The 18,123-nt window shown below is 41.5% G+C and overlaps 2 protein-coding genes across 2 annotated transcripts in view; both read left to right on the forward strand.

Moving 5' to 3' along the window:
* The window catches only part of LOC116289321 (uncharacterized), a 20,096-nt gene extending 5,784 nt beyond the window's left edge, over positions 1–14,312 (forward strand). The window contains exons 4-5 of the mRNA XM_089040159.1: positions 35–12,443; positions 12,817–14,312. Coding sequence (XP_088896285.1) covers positions 35–12,443; positions 12,817–12,930 — 12,523 coding nt within the window. The 3' untranslated portion in view covers positions 12,931–14,312. The remainder of the gene's footprint in view (positions 1–34; positions 12,444–12,816) is intronic.
* Positions 14,313–15,164: 852 nt separating this feature from the next.
* Positions 15,165–17,312, forward strand: LOC116289339 (potassium voltage-gated channel subfamily B member 1-like). Its single transcript, XM_031696233.2, has 2 exons — positions 15,165–15,789; positions 16,155–17,312. Exons 1-2 carry the CDS (start codon positions 15,223–15,225, stop codon positions 16,971–16,973), a joined length of 1,386 nt encoding a protein of 461 aa, XP_031552093.1. The 5' UTR covers positions 15,165–15,222; the 3' UTR covers positions 16,974–17,312.
* Positions 17,313–18,123: the final 811 nt, after the last annotated feature.

Genomic DNA, 18,123 nt, shown 5'->3' on the forward strand with positions numbered 1-18,123 from the left:
TATATTGTTGTAACATTGTTGTTTCATTTTGCAGGGGACGGGAAGAGATCTTACTCATCCTTCTTAACCAGACGAAGATGCCAGCGTTCAAGTCGCAGATCGATCAAAGCACAATTGGTAAAGTAATAAAACCTGTGTTAGCAGACAAGAAATTGTGGACGGTTATTTTCCAGGCATCAGGAAAAGCAGATCGGCTTCACGCCCATCCTCACTTCGTTACTGTTGTACAGGCGATTGCATGGTTTAGTGAATCGATCAGGACTGGCGAACTTCCAGTGGGATATCTGAAGAACCCGAAGGATCAAAAAGATGTTGCAGAGTTGCTAGCCTTAGCAAGATGGTCTACTGGCCCCAGTGACCGTTCAGACGTGTCACAGGTTAGTCTATGGGAAGAAAAGATTGCAATTCTTACCCAGGAGAGGAAAAGGTACGATGAGATTTTCAGTTGCCTCAAAGATGCTATAGATCTTACTAATAGAGTTACAAGAAGCGGAGATTTAGTGAATGTCAAAGATTATCAGGATGTTATCGAGAAATATAATGACTGCCGAAAGATCTATCACCAGACACTGTTTGTGGACATTCGTAAGGAGAATTTCTGGGGATGCCTTAAAGGTCTGGTAGAACCCTCCGAGAAACTGCACAAACGCCGTCTTACCTCCTCAATTCTTTTCGTGAACTTTGCAGAAAAGATAATAGAAGAGGGTGCCCTCAAAAAGAAGAACGGAATCGAAGAAGAAATGTTGGCCGAGGACGAGTGGTTAGAAGACAGTGAGAATGTTGACAACCAACCCATTCCTTCCGTTGTCCCAGATAATGGCATGACTGTCAAAGAGGTTTTGGTGCTACTTGAAAGCGACTGTGTTTATAAGATTACTGATGCTTATGATAAAATCTTGGAAAAGGAAATATTGCCTGAAGAACTCGACACCCTTTTGGAGAGTATCAAGAAAGAAGACATTGACAAGGAATTTGAGGTCATTGGCAAGTTGCTGGAAAAGGGTCGCCTACCGTATAACATTTTGCGTATGCTGCACAATTACGTGAGGTTTGAAGATATAAAAGAACGAATCCAAACAGCACTGCGATGTTTGAAAACTCTAGGTTACGAGACAGCAAATGGCGATTCGTTTGTTTTCGTTCAAAATCTTGAGGCGTTCGTGAAATGCAAAAAATCAGGAAGTTTGGAAAGCATTGCAAAACAAGTTGATAACTTGAGAATTATGAAGCTTGACCATCAATTAGAATCAGATCTAGTCGACATCCTAAGTGAGTTATCAGAAGCAACCGAGCTTACGAATTTCATAATCAAAACTGCTAAAGACAATATGGTAGATTTGGTTGATGCTGTCGAAGAACATTCAGATCAGCTCATCCAAGAGTCAGTGGTGTCTGACCTCATCGATGTTCACAGGTTTTTAAGTGATTTGCTTTCGAGCAAACCAGATGACCCCGAAAAGTTCCTGGACAAAATTGCTAAAGCACACGAAAACCTAACTAAGGACCACTCTGGCATTTTAAGGAAACTCGACAAAAGTGGAACACTGAAGACAAAAATGGCTGCAAAAATCAAGGTGTGTAGCTGTAACGTGCACAGCCTTCGAGGTCTCTACATGACTTTGTCCAACCGAGGTGAATTGACCAAGGAAATAATTAAAAGTGCTGTCAATGATGGATGTTACCAAGTTGGTATAACAGATGATGGAACTTGTGATGTACGTCTGACTTATACCCGTAAAGGTCAAACTAATGCCGAGGCAAAGTACAATATGGATGAACTAAATGACTTCAGAAGCCGTGCTCTGTTGATCGTAAATGCTGAAAAACCAAACGTTGATGAGGTCGAGCGAGAAGCTAGTGTCATCACGTCCGATGAACTGAACCAGTTTATTGAGCAGGTCGATCTTATCACCGAGATTACTCGTAAATACGATGCATTGAGAAGGTCAGGAATTCCCAAATATGGAACGTCGTTTTGGGTCAAGATGGAATCGACCGACAAGATCAAGCGAGAGGAGGAACGGGTAGAAAAAGAACTTACAGAATGGAACTCCATGTTGCACGATGTACGTAAAAAGAACTTCTTCTTCAACTATTTTCATGCAACGCAACTGTGGGACCTAAAATCGTTTTTCCAAAATTCGCAATCTGCAAAAAAGATTTCAGACACAGTACTGGCTTTGTTTCACTGTATCGATAGCCAAGTTAGCAAGCAAGACTTGTCATCCTTCCAGTCTAGGTACAAGCCCCCGCCAAAAAACAGTGAGATCCAGATTGAACTTGAAGCTATTGGATCTGCATTAAATGAGATATTCAGGCCCCAACAGAAACCTCTTCCAGTTATTGCATCGACTTTGAAAATTGACGCCATTGTCGAGCCTGGAAAGCTTTATGTGAGCGTGCTCGAACCTGGAAGCGCTCAAACTGTTCATGTCATCATAGCACTTTTCCTGAACACTTGTGCATCTCTACCAAAACCAAGCCAACTCTTGTTTTGCCACTCGCAGACAACATGGGAAGAAATAGAACTCTTTCTTTCTAGAACATTTGAAGCTCATTCTCATGGCATTACCTGTAAGCTTCACTGCCTCGCCAACGTGGAAAGTCTTCCCAACGACATCCAGTTCCAACTCGTGGACAAATTAAAGAGACAGACGGACGAGGTTAAATCACCGTACCTTCTTGCAGTTGTCTGTCGTGGTGGGCCACACCATCACATCGCAGATCAGTTTGGTGATAAAACACATTACTTTGGAGGAATTCCCGATTCAGAGTTGAGAGAGAAGTTTAAGCAAGAATTTCCAAATACCTACTTCGTAACATCAGCCCTTCCGGGGCTTGGAAAATCTGAGGAGGTTTTCTCGCGTGCTGCAGAAAGAGGAATGTCACTCGTTAATTTCCCGATAAGTGGTCCATTTTCACGAAAATACCTGGTTGATAGGCTGTTTGATTTACGAATCAAGAAGTTCCAGGCACTTCACTTTGACATAGGAGAGGTGGATGATCCAAATGCTTTAGATACCTTTTTGTTCGAGTTGATTGTAACTGGCATGGTTTCTTCAGAAGCCCGACTTTTCAGCTTACCATCGAGATATATTTACATCGAGATCGCGAACACATTGCAGCAAAAAATGCGAGACTCGATGCCCATTTGCAAGTGCTTCCAAAAACTGCCGGTGGATTGGAAAGACTGCAACAATTTGGTCTGCAGCACAGAGCTGACAAGTCCAGTACAAGTGGTTTGCCAATACTTAAAGGCATATGATAGTGGAACACTTGAAAGTCAGGAAATTCTGTTGAGTGGGCCAAACAAGGTTAAACCACTAAGTTCCCCAGCCTGCAAAGCACTTTTGTCAAAGCATTTCTTTTCTGGCGAAGACCTATCGTTCAATATTATCGAGAATTTCATTTCAGTACTGGCTGATCAGCTCATGAAATTCACCAGAAGTCCCTATTTCAAACCAAAGCACCTCGTGGATATGGTTGGAAAGTCACATGATGTACGTGTTCGCCTTTTCAAAGCCCTTCTTGAAGTGGCTACAAGTTTTGCAGCACGATCAATTGCCACGTGTAAGGCAACACAGGCGGAAGCTCTGACTGAAGAGCAAGCGAGAGAGGCCTTAAAGAAGATGCAGTCAGGAGCGGAGGCGACCGCCGCTGAAATGGTTGACAGAGTAGAGGGAATGATTCAGTGGTCTGACAACGAGCATCTTGTGATTATGCTTCATGGAGCTGGTGCCGTAACAGCAATTTACCGAGACTTGAACAAGGTGCCACCAGGAGTCAAAGATCTCTTCCAAAGCCAATCTATCAAAGGAAAGGGTAAAGGACTGGAAGATTACAAGAGCATGAGCCAAGACGAACTTCAGACTAGATTAGAGCGAATCTCTGACGCTCACGAAAAGCCCGATAAAGCTAAATTACAGTCTCTAGGCTATGCTCTCACCCCAGACAACATCCTGAAGATGGCCTTGATCATACAAAGAATGCAGGCAAAAATTCCCGTTATCATAATGGGGGAAACTGGATGTGGAAAGACCAGCCTAGTTCAGTATCTTGCCCTAACCTGTAACACCCCTTTCTGTGTGTTCAACTTCCATGCAGGTGTAACCGAAAAGCAAATAACTGACTTCATTTCTTCCAAAGACAAAGAGGCAAGAACATTCCAGGAACAAAACAAGTCGTTGTGGGTATTTCTAGATGAAATCAATACCTGTGACTACCTTGGAACGGTCAACGAGATTGTATGCCATCGGTCTCTTTATGGTAAACCGTTAGCTCCAAACCTCGTCTTTGTTGCTGCATGCAATCCATACCGTCTACGCTCCTCTGGACGAATAATGACGGCGGGCTTAGGAGGAAAAACCTCTTTTGACGAGTACTCAAAGTTGGTATATCGAGTGCATCCATTGCCAGAAACTATGATCGATTATGTATGGGATTATGGAGCTTTAAGTGAGGAGGACGAGAAGGCATACATTGGTCGCATGGTCGAGGGGCTCTTTGATGTGAGCTTTAAAAAGCTACTGGTGGAATTGCTGGCTGCGTCTCAGGATTTTGTTAGAAAGGCCGATGAAAGCTCATTCTGTGTGAGCCTTCGAGATGTACATCGTACTACGATTTTAATCAAGTGGTTCTACAAGATCCTCCAAAAACGATTGCCAGTCTTTAGTTCAAAGCTTTCGTTACGCATACAGATGGTCTTCTCGACAGCATCACAGTATGATGATAAAGATCGTGCCATAGTGCTGTCACTTGCACACTGCTATCTTTCAAGGCTTCCGACGACAGACTTAAGACGGGGATATTGTAAAAAGATGACTAAAATCTTTGAAAAGAATGGAAGATACAGGTTTTCCCACCCCAGTGATGGGTTTGAACAAATTATTCGAGCCGAGCAGGAAGACTGGCTTCTTAGAATGGAGCTCCCACCGGGAACAGCTAGAAACGCAGCCCTACGCGAGAATGTTTTTGTCATTCTTGTGTGCATCTTGAACAAAATGCCAGTGTTTGTCGTCGGAAAACCAGGTTGCAGCAAATCTCTCTCAATGCAGGTCATCAGGAGTAACCTGCGGGGAAGAGACTCCAAAGATGATTTCTTGAAAACACTGCCACAACTTTTCGTTGTGTCTTTCCAAGGCTCTGAATCATCTACATCAGAAGGCATCGAAAAAGTCTTCGAAAAGGCCAAAAAGTACAAAGAAAAAGCTGAAAACGTCCTCCCTGTCGTTTTGTTAGATGAAATAGGACTGGCAGAGGTTTCCAAGTTCAATCCTCTAAAAGTGCTTCATTGTCTTCTGGAACCTGGTAAAGGTCAATTCCCCGATGTTGCAGTAGTCGGGATTTCAAATTGGGCTCTGGATGCCGCTAAGATGAACCGGGCAGTACATCTCTCACGACCCGAACCAGACGAAGAAGATCTTTACGAAACTGGACTTTCTATTCGAGAAGCGCAGATAAACAAACCTGGAGGTCGTCCATTCTTGAGGTCAGACGAAACGCGCTGTAAAGATCAGCTGAGATGCCTTGCTAAAGCTTACCATCAGTATCAGTCAAAACAGAAGCACGACAACTTTCACGGACTCCGGGATTACTACTCCATGGTCAAATGTCTCGAAATGTCTGCGTCTAAACCTGACAAAAACAATGAAAGCATCCAAAGAGCAATGCAGAGAAATTTTGGTGGCCTTTCCAGGGAGACAGGCGAATTCCAAACACTGTTCCTGGAAAAGTTAAAAAAATACCAAGTCACCGAGGAAGTTCTGGAATTCCCAGTCCCAGAACTTATCCGAGATAATCTACGTGACAAGTTAGCAAGACATTTGATGATAATCACAAATGGGGATTCAGCAATCGGCATCTTGGACCAAACTCTGGCAGATTTGAATAAAGAAAAGATCACAATTTTTGGCAGTCGATTTGAAGAAGATCTTTCTGCTGACTATAATCACCGTGTCCTCAGCCGTATAATCCTGTGCATGGAACAGAATTGTGTGCTCATCCTACGTGACCTGGAAGGCATTTATGGAAGTTTGTATGATATGCTTAACCAGAACTACATCGTAGTAGGCGGAAAGAAAAACTGCCGAATTGCCTTAGGAGCTTTCAGCAACCCAATGTGCCAAGTCGATGACGGATTTCGTTGTATCGTGTTGGTTGACGAAAACAAAGTTGATTACTCTGACCCTCCTTTCTTAAACCGATTTGAGAAACAACTTCTTCGATTCTCAGATGTTCTCAATGACCAACAGCAACAAGTAATCGAAGAATTACGTGAATGGGTAAAGAGCATCTCGACTGTTACAGGATTCGAGAAAGAGTTCAGTGAGGTGGACATGTTTGCTGGATACCATGAAGACACTCTGCCATCTTTGGTCCTCTCTCACAGCCAAGATCAGGATGTCACTGACAAAGAAGCTGTCATAGCTCGTTGTAAAGATGATTTGATGTTTGTGGCCACACCAGATGCTGTGATTCGAGCTCGTAAGTCTCAACTTAACCAAAGTGATGACGAAGAGGTGAATTATATTTACCAAGAGTACTTTGAAAAGCCTATCCATCAAGGTTTGAAAGTTTTTCTACAACATTCTTCAGATTTGGATTCAAAACGCATGATGAAACTACTAGTTATGACTCATAGCAGCGTTCACACTGACATTTCCAAATGTGTCGATGAAGACGTTTTTAACGTACAGACCGAGAAGTTGAGTTTCTTCAAATCTGAGAAGGAATTGTCGAAGAGAATACAGTGTTTCTGGACGAAGGAATCCAAAGCAAACCTCTTAGTAGTACAGTGCAGACCTGATTCTGATGCTGCACACATGCTGTTAGTAAAGTCAACCATTGAGCAACAGCGAAAAGAATACTTAGATTCCCCTGAAGGCTCGGAATTCCCAAAGCATGTTTGCATTATCATTCATCTCCAACGTGAAGTGAAAAACGAAGAAGATCAACGCAATTATCGATGGCAATTCAACTTCTTGAGTGGATGGAAACAGGTCGTAATTGATGTTCTCGAAACCCCAGTGATCCAGATCAAAGAAATACTTGAAAGCTCAATCGAAAAGGTGTTGGACTCGGAAACCATGTCATTTGATAAGTTGGCCGCGGACCAGTTACTATGGTGCTTCACTCGTATCAAGTACCCGCCTTCAAAGCAACCTGAACTCAAAGACACCATTGCCCTAGTTGACTCCATTACGTCTTCTGCCACAATGATGGAATGCTTCAAGAAATTGTGTTTTGGGTGGATAAGAGAAGAGGAAAACGACCCAAGTTCGGGAAATCGAGACCAATGGCAAGTGTCTGTAGCCTGTGACCGCAAAACACTGATTAACTGCTCCACTCTCGTTAAAGCAATGCAGTATTTTGTTACACATCTTGTCCGTCGTCCTTTGGCAAGGATTGTCTATTTCATACAAAAGGAATCAGCTTGGAAATCAATGTTAGAATGTGGGGACGTGACTGAACAAGAGACCGGGAAGCTATTATGTATGGACAGTGTTTTCAAGATCCAGGATGTTCCTGATCCTCAAGATGCCGAGTCTCTGGTCGTCAGTGTCAGTCACCTTGAACTTCAATACCCCTTTTCCTTTTTGTTCTTCAAAAGAGCCGATGGGCTTCACGAGTTTTTCACTGAAGAATACAGAAGTAAGTGCCTTGAAGAAGAAGACACTTTAGATGACAATGGGGAACTGACAGAAGCCTCCAAAAAGTCAGTAATCGTGAGAGTGTCAAAAAAGATGCAGCAGGTTATCACAGAAATGCTTGATTCTGAGTACCTGGTCTCTCACATACAAGAATACTTGGATGATGCCCTAGACATCGTATCTGAAGAGTTTTCTCAGCAATTGACCAGACACGAAAGAATAAGAATTCTGAAAGCCCATTTCGTGGATCATTTGCCAGGTGTAACATCAGGAGAGACCAATGATGTTCCTTTCGTGGTTACACAGCTTCACAGCTTGTTTTGGATGGAAGCAGACACGATAGCACCGCTCCTTCACTTTATACAAGCTTGCATACCTAAAGTACCATTGTCTGTTGACAATCTAATCAGTAAATTTGATGATGTGAAAAAGGAAGCTATGAAAGCCGAAGACCTCAAGTATGAACAGCAGGAAGAACGTCCTGAAGGCATCGTAGAGAATAATCTCGAAAGCTCCAACCAAGGAAACACAGGTGGCCAAGACAGTGAAGGCAAAGAGCTTGAGGACATCGAGACGGAAGAGCTAGACGAATTATCCAAGACAAAGAAACCCGAGGAACATGACGAACAAAGCCAGGTTTACAGAGAAGAAGATAACAGCATCAAGTTGCCAATAGAAGAAAGCATAAAGAACGAGGACTCAAGAGAAAATGAGGAAAGTGACGGGATAATGAAACCTAGTTCTAGTATGGAAGACGTAAAAGATGACCCTGTTGAACAAAGTCTGCAGGAGTATGACTCTCAGGCGGTAAACGAGACAAACAACGACAATGATATTCCGGCACCAAACGTGGATGTTAGTAAAAGCGACAACAGCCTAGAAATTGTCGATATAGAAAGCAATCCTGATGAAGATTATGCTGATGAAAGCTTTGGTGATGAAGATCAAAATGAGCAAGATTTTGATGAAGTGGGCGAAGCAAATGGTGAAGAGGCCGAAGAAGATCATGAGACAACTTTTGAAGAATTTGTGGTGCAAGAAATCTGCTCGTCTTTGTTTCCTAACGATGTCATTATTGAGTCTTCTGGAGGTATAGAAGCCTGGAGGAGTGTAACAACCTTTGTTTTATCGACCGCTATTAAATTTTGTACTCAAGTTCCAGCCTTTCACTATCTAAAAGTCTGTTATGATTTGTCAATTTTGGTTCATTCACGACCGGAAGCAATGGCATTTTCTCTATACGCCCTTGGAGAACTTGCAAGTCTTGTGGAAGAAAAGAACTTTTTGGATTCTGAGAGAATCTTTGAGTCAATTTGTAATTGTATCGAAAATCTTAGAGAGGATGGTGAAGACGAAGAAAAACTGGACGAGTTTCTTTACCTGTTCTACGCAAGATGTATAGAGTCAAACCCAGACACGCCACTTATGGGTGAAATCTTAAAACGAATATCATCTACTGACGATGAGAGGCTTTTACAACTGGCAGTTCCAATCCTGTTCCGAATTTTCCGCACAGAAAAAGAAGCCTTTTCTTCTGATCATTTTGGAAAAGTACTCGATTCACCAGATGCTTTGGAAGATTTCCCAAACCTGATCGAGGTAAATGAGGCTCTAACAGAGCTGCAAGCAAGTGAGATAAAGGAACTTGATTGCCATTTCAACGTCATCTGTTGTGATCTGATCAATAGAATGGCCTTTAAAGACCTAAACTTAACAAACGTATCCAGCTCTGATGACCCTGTCCTCAAAGTCTTTCACAAAGCCGTAAGAGTGTTGTCGGGGTTCGCTGAAGACGAGGACACCAATGTCACGTTTGGGATTATCTATGCTGTGTCTTATCTTCGGGCTTTCATATTTGCACTGGCCAGATTGCTTATTGAAAAGGGGAGCACGTTGGCGAATCATGACCAGCTTTTGAGTGATATTTTTAAGGAATTAAATGAGGAACTGCCATCCATAAAGGGAAGCCTTAAACTTTTACTCGTAAAAGAGCTACGACAAAGAATGTCCTTGTATGAAATCACACAACTCATTGACAGTTGCGGAAGGCTTAATCCTTTGAGGAATTTTGTAAGCTCAGGAACCACTACCCCAAAGAAAGTAGCCTATGACCCTTTCCAAAGTCACGCTAACAACTCCGAAACAGAAATTGCTTTGGGCAAGCACGTGACAGGTTCTGATTCCAAGCCTCTTGATAGCATTCTTAGTAGCATCATGGTTACCCATAAAAGAAGAATGGAAGTAGCAGCTGTTGTTTTCGAACAGTTTTATCTGGTTCGTTCTATCCGTAACCTCAAAGATACAGAAGACGAGGCGGCTCAGTACGTAATAGGAAAGCTGGCTGATGTCCCAGATCCATACAAGAGATTTCTACTCAAAATTGCTAACCAAGAAAGTTTCAAATGCTTGCAGCTGGAAGTCACTCCAGAATATAAAGCCACAGATGTTGAGGTTGCTGTCCTTGTTCACCATTTGTCGGCCATCATTACATCAAGATACAATGGGAAGAGTAGAAACCCAGTTGTCTGCTGCGTGGTTGACCCTACAGTGATGAGTAATTCTTGCATCTTGGCAGCACCTGCCAATACCTCTGGATACGGATGCTACAAGTACTTTGAGGCGACTTCGCGTCAAAATATCTTGTTTTTCTCCTGCAGTAGCTGCGGTACACGGTTCACAACAAAGGAAGAGGAATCCACCAGGAAATGTCCCAGCTGTGGATATACCTGTGAGAGTGAAGGAATGAAAGATAAAGAGTCAGTCCCAACATCCCAAAAGGGATATCTCTATTGCCAACCCGAATCAATGCGTGATGAGATGCTCTGTACAAGAAATCTATATCCAGTTGAGTTTCGAGTCCTGCATCTGATCATCCACGCGGCGCTTTTTGCCGGATACTCCCTTGAGCTCACTACAGACAAGTTGTCTGAATTCATGAAAGTTGGCAATCCATCTGAGGTATGCTTCCAATACATACAAGATGATCTGGATGTCTTAAGTGCTTTACTTTGCTGTACAAAAGACCGGACCATTGCGCTCTTGCACCACATTTTTAAAGAAGCAACGCCATTGCTAACAGAAGATTTAGGTATGCCGTTACCCCATGACGAGAAGACGAGGTTGTCTTGGGAGTCGTATTTCTCTCAACGAGTAAAGCCATTAGTCCAAAGGTTTCGCGAAAACCACTTGAAGCCTATAAACAAGGGCCTTGATACTGAGGACGATGGTGCAAATGAAGGCGAGGTGGAGGATCTAGAATACCAGATCGACGAAGTTGAAGAATCCCAGTTCGTAGACATCGCAGCACGAAGCGCTTATCTACCACGACTTTTCCGAACAAAGCACCAGAACACTTTTGAAAAACTCAAAGAATTCTACTTGAACAGCTCAGAGGAAGTGAAAGAAAATCACCAACTTCTTGGACTGTTCCTTGACTACCACAAGACATTGAATCGCATTGGAAATCTGGTAGCTCTTAACGCTTGGAGTCGCCGAGTGGATGTCTTGTTAAGTCGAAGCTTAACTAGAGCGGATGTGAAGAAAAGCAAGATTGGCGATGCTGTCATCAGAAAAGAGCTGCAATTGAAGCAAATAGACGTTGACAACCCAAGTGCGGAATCCGTGAGAAAAGCATTTGATGAGTTCCGCAAGGCATGGGAAAATGTTGTCCCCCTCTTTAATGACGATATGGAAGATGATTACAAACACATCAGTGAGTTGTCTCCCGTTGGATTGTGCTTAGTGGAAAGACAAGATTTGGGTCAATATTTGTGTGCTGCCCTCGTTGGCTTAGCAAAGCTGCAAAACGAGTTTCTGGATAAGTGCTTGGCCATAGCTGCCAATGGAAAATGTCCTGCTCTTCAGTTCCTTTGGAAAAATGGTGCCATCTGCAGCTTGCCATCGGTGCATGTTCAGGATGCCAAAGAAAACGAGATCATTCAGTACCAATGGGCAGACAAATTGTTGGAACACTCGCGATATAACCTCGAGTATGGACACGGGACTGAAATTATCTACGACATTACCAAGATAGAGAAGAACATTGCTGGACTTTTCCTTCTTGGTAAAGCTTATCTGACGACTAAGAAAGGCCTGCGCGAGTTCGTTTTTTCGAAGCAGCTGTTCCATGATTGTGCAAATATTCTGAATGACTTGGATTTTGCCATTCCCCAGGAGAAACTACCAAGCAGCGTCGAAACAGAGCTTTCTGGATCAGTGAGGAAATCATTAGATGATAATCAGGTTCTTTTGGAACACATGGAGATTGTTTTGTGCTTTCTTAAACGTACCGGAGGCAAGCCCGAAGAAAGCCTTCTCGATTACGTTGAAACATGGATGACCGCTTCAAGACCGTTCCCAAAAGATCTTCTTCCCAAGTCGCAAAACGCAATTCAACTCAGACATGTGTGTGCACTGTATGAATTCCTCGAGGACAAACTTGCTGTGAAGGCCATTGACTGTGTTGGCGATGAATATCGTAAAGGATTACCAGATAATATCAATAAGCAAATGGATGGTAATACATTTTTACAGGATGAAAGCAATAATCAAAGAATCCTCAGTGCCACAGTTACAGCCATCAAGAGATTCATCTTCAGATACCTCAACATGGAGCCAGCAGGAAATCGTTGCTTGGTAGAGTTCATGGAAGACCTGTCTCTATGGCCTATAAGTATAAGAGCCGTTAATGATGATTTGAAAATTAAAGAAGTCATTCCAACTCTGTTCCCGAAGATGCTGACAATTGCACATGCATTCGAGGTGCATAAGTACTATCAAGATAGACTTGACAAGGTAAGAGTTTCATAGTTTCTTCATCCGGATGTTGTCTAATATTACAAAGAAATGTACGTTTACTAGGGACAAGCGTCCCCAGTAACCATACATTTCTTTGTCATTTTTGAGACGTCTGGGAGGTTGCTACACAAAAGGTATAAAACCCCGAATCTTGAAAACTCCAGAAATTTACTAATTTCGATGTACTGTTCCTTGTCATGGTGTTTATTTTTAACTATGTTAATTCTAAAAACTCGTTCCAAGTCCCCAACTCGTTTCTAAAGTGGGCAATTGCTTGTAATAAAAGTGAACCCGTCTCAGAACGTTTATAAACGTTTTCAAACTAATAGCTAATTTTTGTATTTTGTTTCATTTGAAATTTGTAAATCAGCTACGTCCAAAGAAGCAGCTGCCAAATCCGGCTGCTTTTCGTCGTTCCCTCTCAACGACGCCTCGTCGACAAGTCAAGCGCAAACGCAATGCAACGGAACAGGGTTATGATTAGCGATTCCACCTAAATGGAATTTCACAATAATGTACTATACGTGAAAGATAGTTTATCGAATATTAGAGCAAAGTCATTAAAGCCGTGAAATAGATATTCGACGGTGACACATTAGTATATCGTAATTCCATTGTTTTCTTTTGTGTCTATTTGACTATTACACGTTGACTAGTATTTTTTATTTCGCGGGTTAAATGCCTTAACTCTAAAACTTGAAATTGTTTACGCTAGAGTAGTTGAACATACATTTAAGGATGTTGATGTGCCTCCATATAGTACAGTTTAGAACTTGTTATAGTATTTACGATGTTATGCCATAACTATTTCTCCCTAATTTGTACCGCCGCCTTCGCCCCAATTTCCACCAGATTGCAGTTTGGACCAGTTCCCTCAATTTGCACGAGATTTTCCTTTACTTCCCCCGATTGTCACTCGCTTTCCCCATTTGCACCCGCTAACCCTAATACGCACCAGCTTCTCCCCAATTTTCCACCAGGTTCTTTCTCAGTTTGTAACAGTTTCTCTCAATTTTCACCAATTCGCCCGTTTGTACCTTACACAAGTTTCCTCCAATTATCACCAGCGTCCCAATTGCACCATTCCCCACTTATTTACACCAGCTTCTCCCCAATTTGCACCAGTTTCAACCTTCTTTGTACAAGATCTCGCCCCAACGACTGGCTGTGAGGAACTGGCCCGGTTGTACGAAGGGTGAATAGCGCTATCCAAGGGATAAATCCTTATCCTGTGGATAAGTCGAATGCTGTTATCCAATAAATTTATCCAATGGATAAGATTTATCCGTCGTATAGCGCTACCCTTCGTACAACCGGGCCGTGGTGGATACAATCATTGACCTCCTTTACTTTCCTTTATGTTTTCTCTCTTCAATCAACTAGGGAAATAAATAGTATTTAGTTATACATCTACGTTCAACCATTTCTGGCAAATCGAAAATGTAACAAACAAAAAAATGATACTAATAAACTACAACGCATCCCCCTCCTCCTCTCTCCAAAAATAACAACACGGAACCCAATAAACATATCGGTTTTCATGGGGTGTTATCTTTGTTGAATATAACAGTTATTTTTTTAATTCATGGTGATCTTAATTATAATAATATAGCATGTTAATGTTAATATACCTTATTGGTTTGGGTACAGTTTTTCCTATTTCAGCACGTGTCATTCCCATTAACATTATACATATTAATGTTTTTCTCGAGCGATATTGGTAAACAATGAAATGATGCTCAAGGGAATGGCGGATATGATCTGAAATGGGAAGACAAAAAATTCTTTAGGGTCATAATGTACATCACTATTTGCACTTTCTTCATGTATATCTATAGAAAAGCTTATTAAAAATCGTCTGATGTATTTTTTGATGCCTGCTTGATTAAGGATGTCAATATTTTCTTTCTACCCCACACGATTTTTACTTAACATTTTAACCCCCGAACAAGGGCTCTCATTTACAACATTCCTTTCCAATTGTGTAGTTTGATCTTGTTAAATCTTAAATCGTTTTCTGCGTAATATTCTCTACTTTAACCTTGGTTATTTCTTATCTGTGGAAAGCGCGCGCGCCGAAGTTTGGCTGAGAAGCCCCGAAGAAAACAATTGGCTAGTAATCCTGATTTAGACAATGGTTTTCGATAGCAATTACTGAAACTTGGACTCAATTCAAGGCTTATCCTAAAATCATTAGTTATCATCTTCTAAGGGGACTTTGACGGCTAGGTCTATAACCCTTAGCTAGATATTATCGATAATTTGCAATCTATAAACTTTCGTTCTTTTTATCTCGACGTCTTCAATAAATCCTCTTATCTTTAGTCAGGTCGAGATTTGCTTATCCTTTTTCTTTTATATTCCTGGAACTCATTTGAGGCAAGAAATACTAAATAGGGGTTCGCGATCGAGTGGGAAAGAATCTTAACTAAGACGTCTTACAAGGCTTTTGAATCAAAACATTTTGATTAGATGGTATGGTCCTATATATGGAATCCATGTTACCAGAGATTTCATCCTGCTCTGTCAGATCAAAGTGCGTCGCGTGCGCGAGCTAATTACACGTCATCAATTACGTCACAACGTCGTTATCCTTTAATTACCGTTGATTTTTATTACAAATATTGATTTACCATTCGAATGTTTTGAGTAAGAATGAAATAGCAATTTTGAAATTGAAAGAAATGTAAAGCCGGTGTTGAGAAGCTCCAAGGTTTGAGAGTTAATGGAGAAGCATTACAGTGTGCTTCACTAAAGCACGTTTCGTTGTTGCTGCATGGAGCGCAATGATGTGAATGTATCTTCTCGTAAAAGCGCTCATCCCCAAGCAATTACCATCCCCGACAAAGCACTTCTAAATGTCAGTGGGTCAAGATTCGAAGTGATGTGGTCCTTAATAGAGATGAGACACTTAACACGTCTGGAGAAACTCCACAAGTGCTTGATTGAAAACGAGAGCTGGGAGGGCGTGTGCGATGACTACGACGAGGAGAAGAAAGAATATTTCTTTCAACGCGATGCTGTGGTGTTCAACAGCGTCTTGTGCTTTTACCAGAAAGGGAAAATCCACATTCCAAGGAATGTGTGCGTGGAGCATTTCCAAAGAGAATGCGAATACTGGGGGATATTACTGAAGGACGTTGCTGAATGCTGTCATCATTACTATCAACAAGAAATGGAGGTCATTGATAATATGAAGAAGATCAAAAGCGTCTTTCAAAGAAACGTTGCTTTGGTCGCACGTGACTTGGAGCAGCAGCAAATTGACCAAAGAAAGTGGTTACGCCTACGGAAGCGAGTCTGGGACTTGTTTGAGAATCCCTATTCCTCCCGAGCTGCCAAGGTCAGTACACAATTAGAATCCGTTTCGTTTTTTTGGTTTTTTTTTTTCGTTTTTCAAAGTAAATAAAAATACTAACTTTTGTACTGCTTCTTATCAACATGATTCAATCAAAGTTGCAAAATCTATTATGAATTTTTGGATGATAAATCACGGGACACTCATGTTGATCAAAATGAACTTTAACGAAACTATCATTCGTTCACATATTCACTCACACTCTCATTTCAATATCCCATTCAATGCATCAAGCGTCCATATTAAACTGACCCAACCATCTACCCATCCATTTACTCATTCATTCAATCCATTCCTTTTTGAAACAGGCTATTGCAAGTAATTTTTTTATTTATTTATCCTCTCTTCAGGTCGTGTCATTCTTGTCAACTTTTTTTGTCATTCTTTCTACGGTTGCTTTGTGTCTAAACACAATCAACGGTTTACGCCTGAAGCAAAGCAATGGCATCACGAGTGACAACCCCCATCTTGCCGTGGTTGAGGCTGTCTGTATAACGTGGTTCACGTTTGAATACATCACTCGACTCATATCAGCACCCAACAAAATATCCTTCATAAAAAATGTCATGAACACCATTGACCTTCTCGCTATCCTTCCCTACTTCATTACTTTGCTATTCGAGGCCTTTGATAACCAAGTGGATGAGAGACTTATAGACATAAGGAGGTTCGTACAGATCTTGAGGATCTTGAGAATCATAAGAATTTTCAAAATGGCGAGGCACTCGATCGGGCTTCAAACCCTTGCATACACATTCAAACATAGCTCAGCTGAGCTTGGTCTTCTTCTTTTGCTTCTCTTGATGGGAATGACATTGTTCTCTTCACTGGTTTACTTCGCCGAGGAGACAGATCCAGGCTCTCATTTCAAGTCAATCCCAGAGGCCTTTTGGTGGGCTATCATCACCATGACAACAGTTGGTTATGGAGACATGCATCCGACAACGCCTATTGGTAAATTCATTGGCTGTCTCTGCTGCACTTCTGGTATAATATTCATTGCGCTTCCGATTCCAACCATTGTGGGGAATTTCTCTCAGTTCTACAAGGACCAAAGGAAGAGCGCAGAAGTTTTAAGGAGGTTATCGAAGGTAGAAGATGGATTATTGGAGACACCGATCGCAGCAGATGCAGAGCACGACAAGCTGGTTGAGCTTGAATCAGCATAAGGAATTAAATAATTATTCCAACAACAACAACAAACCAAAAAAAAGATTCATAGATAGCCATTTTAGAGTTCGTTGGTCACTGATTTAAAAAAAGATTCTCTACTTAAATATCCCTGTATTTTCGGATATGATCGTGAAAGATGGAAACTTCACCTCTCTTTTTCCTGCTTGCTCCAATAGGTTCTATCTGTTTTACATTTTGCGGATTCTTATCTGTTCTATTCTGCTCTGCAATACTTTGCTATACTTTCATCCTTATTTACACTCTATTTTGCTTCATTTTACTGACTTTATTAATTCTCAGCTCTATGACCAACTCCACCCGAATTTACTCTTTCAGGTTGCGCTTGTTCTGTTTCTCTTAACTGATTCTGATGTTATATCAGACTTTATCGTAACGTGATACGAAAAAAACTGTAAAACTATTTAGAAATGTCTTCAAACGATCTCCGTTGATCCTAATAAAAAACAGATAAACGTTGAAGCTTTATTAATGCCGATGTTTGATAAGTCACGGAACTATATTCAGAGATGCAGTTGCGTTAACTTAACAAGAATTCAGTTGTAACAAAGACCGGACAAAGACTCTTTAAATTATTGGTTACAACAATTTTTTCTCACATTTCTCGATAACGTGTCATTCCATTGAGGTATAAATTCTTTGATTAGCGTTTAATGTTCGAGATAGTGCAAAGTAAAAAATGATCGATGTTTAGTTGGCTAATGATGAATTGATAAAATCCTCCCTCCAAATTACAAAAAGATGGCTATAGTTTTGAAGTCTGACAGTTAACCTCTCATCTATCAAGTGTCCATGTATAGATACCCATCGTTCCCGTCGTGCGATGAATCAAAGGCGGTCATCTCTTATGCGGGTTAGTAAAATGTTCCACCACAATAATCAGTTAAAGGTCACTGGTTACATTTCTTGGATATGTAGAACTGCGGGACGCCATACTATAGTAGAATATACTGAGGATTTTTGTGGAAACGTTCTTGGTTGTCCCGGAATTTTTCGCGTCGGTTACAGCTTGCACTGGCCATAACCCTATACTATAAATATAACACGCGGTAGAATCATGTCTCATGACATGTTTGAGGGGAGGGAGTTGGTGGTGGGGGGACACACACGTTTTATTCTTTGCTTTGA

This window comes from Actinia tenebrosa, unplaced genomic scaffold, assembly GCF_029948245.1.
Source record: "Actinia tenebrosa isolate PJP-AT-01 unplaced genomic scaffold, QUT_ActTen_1.0 PGA_scaffold7__59_contigs__length_16204524, whole genome shotgun sequence".
NCBI lineage: Eukaryota > Metazoa > Cnidaria > Anthozoa > Actiniaria > Actiniidae > Actinia > Actinia tenebrosa.

Coding starts and splice junctions, on each gene's coding strand:
- LOC116289339 (XM_031696233.2), top strand. CDS start 15,223: ATGGAGCGCAATGATGTGAATGTATCTTCTCGTAAAAGCGCTCATCCC. Junction 15,790..16,154: donor ATTCCTCCCGAGCTGCCAAG/GTCAGTACACAA, acceptor TCCTCTCTTCAG/GTCGTGTCATTCTTGTCAAC.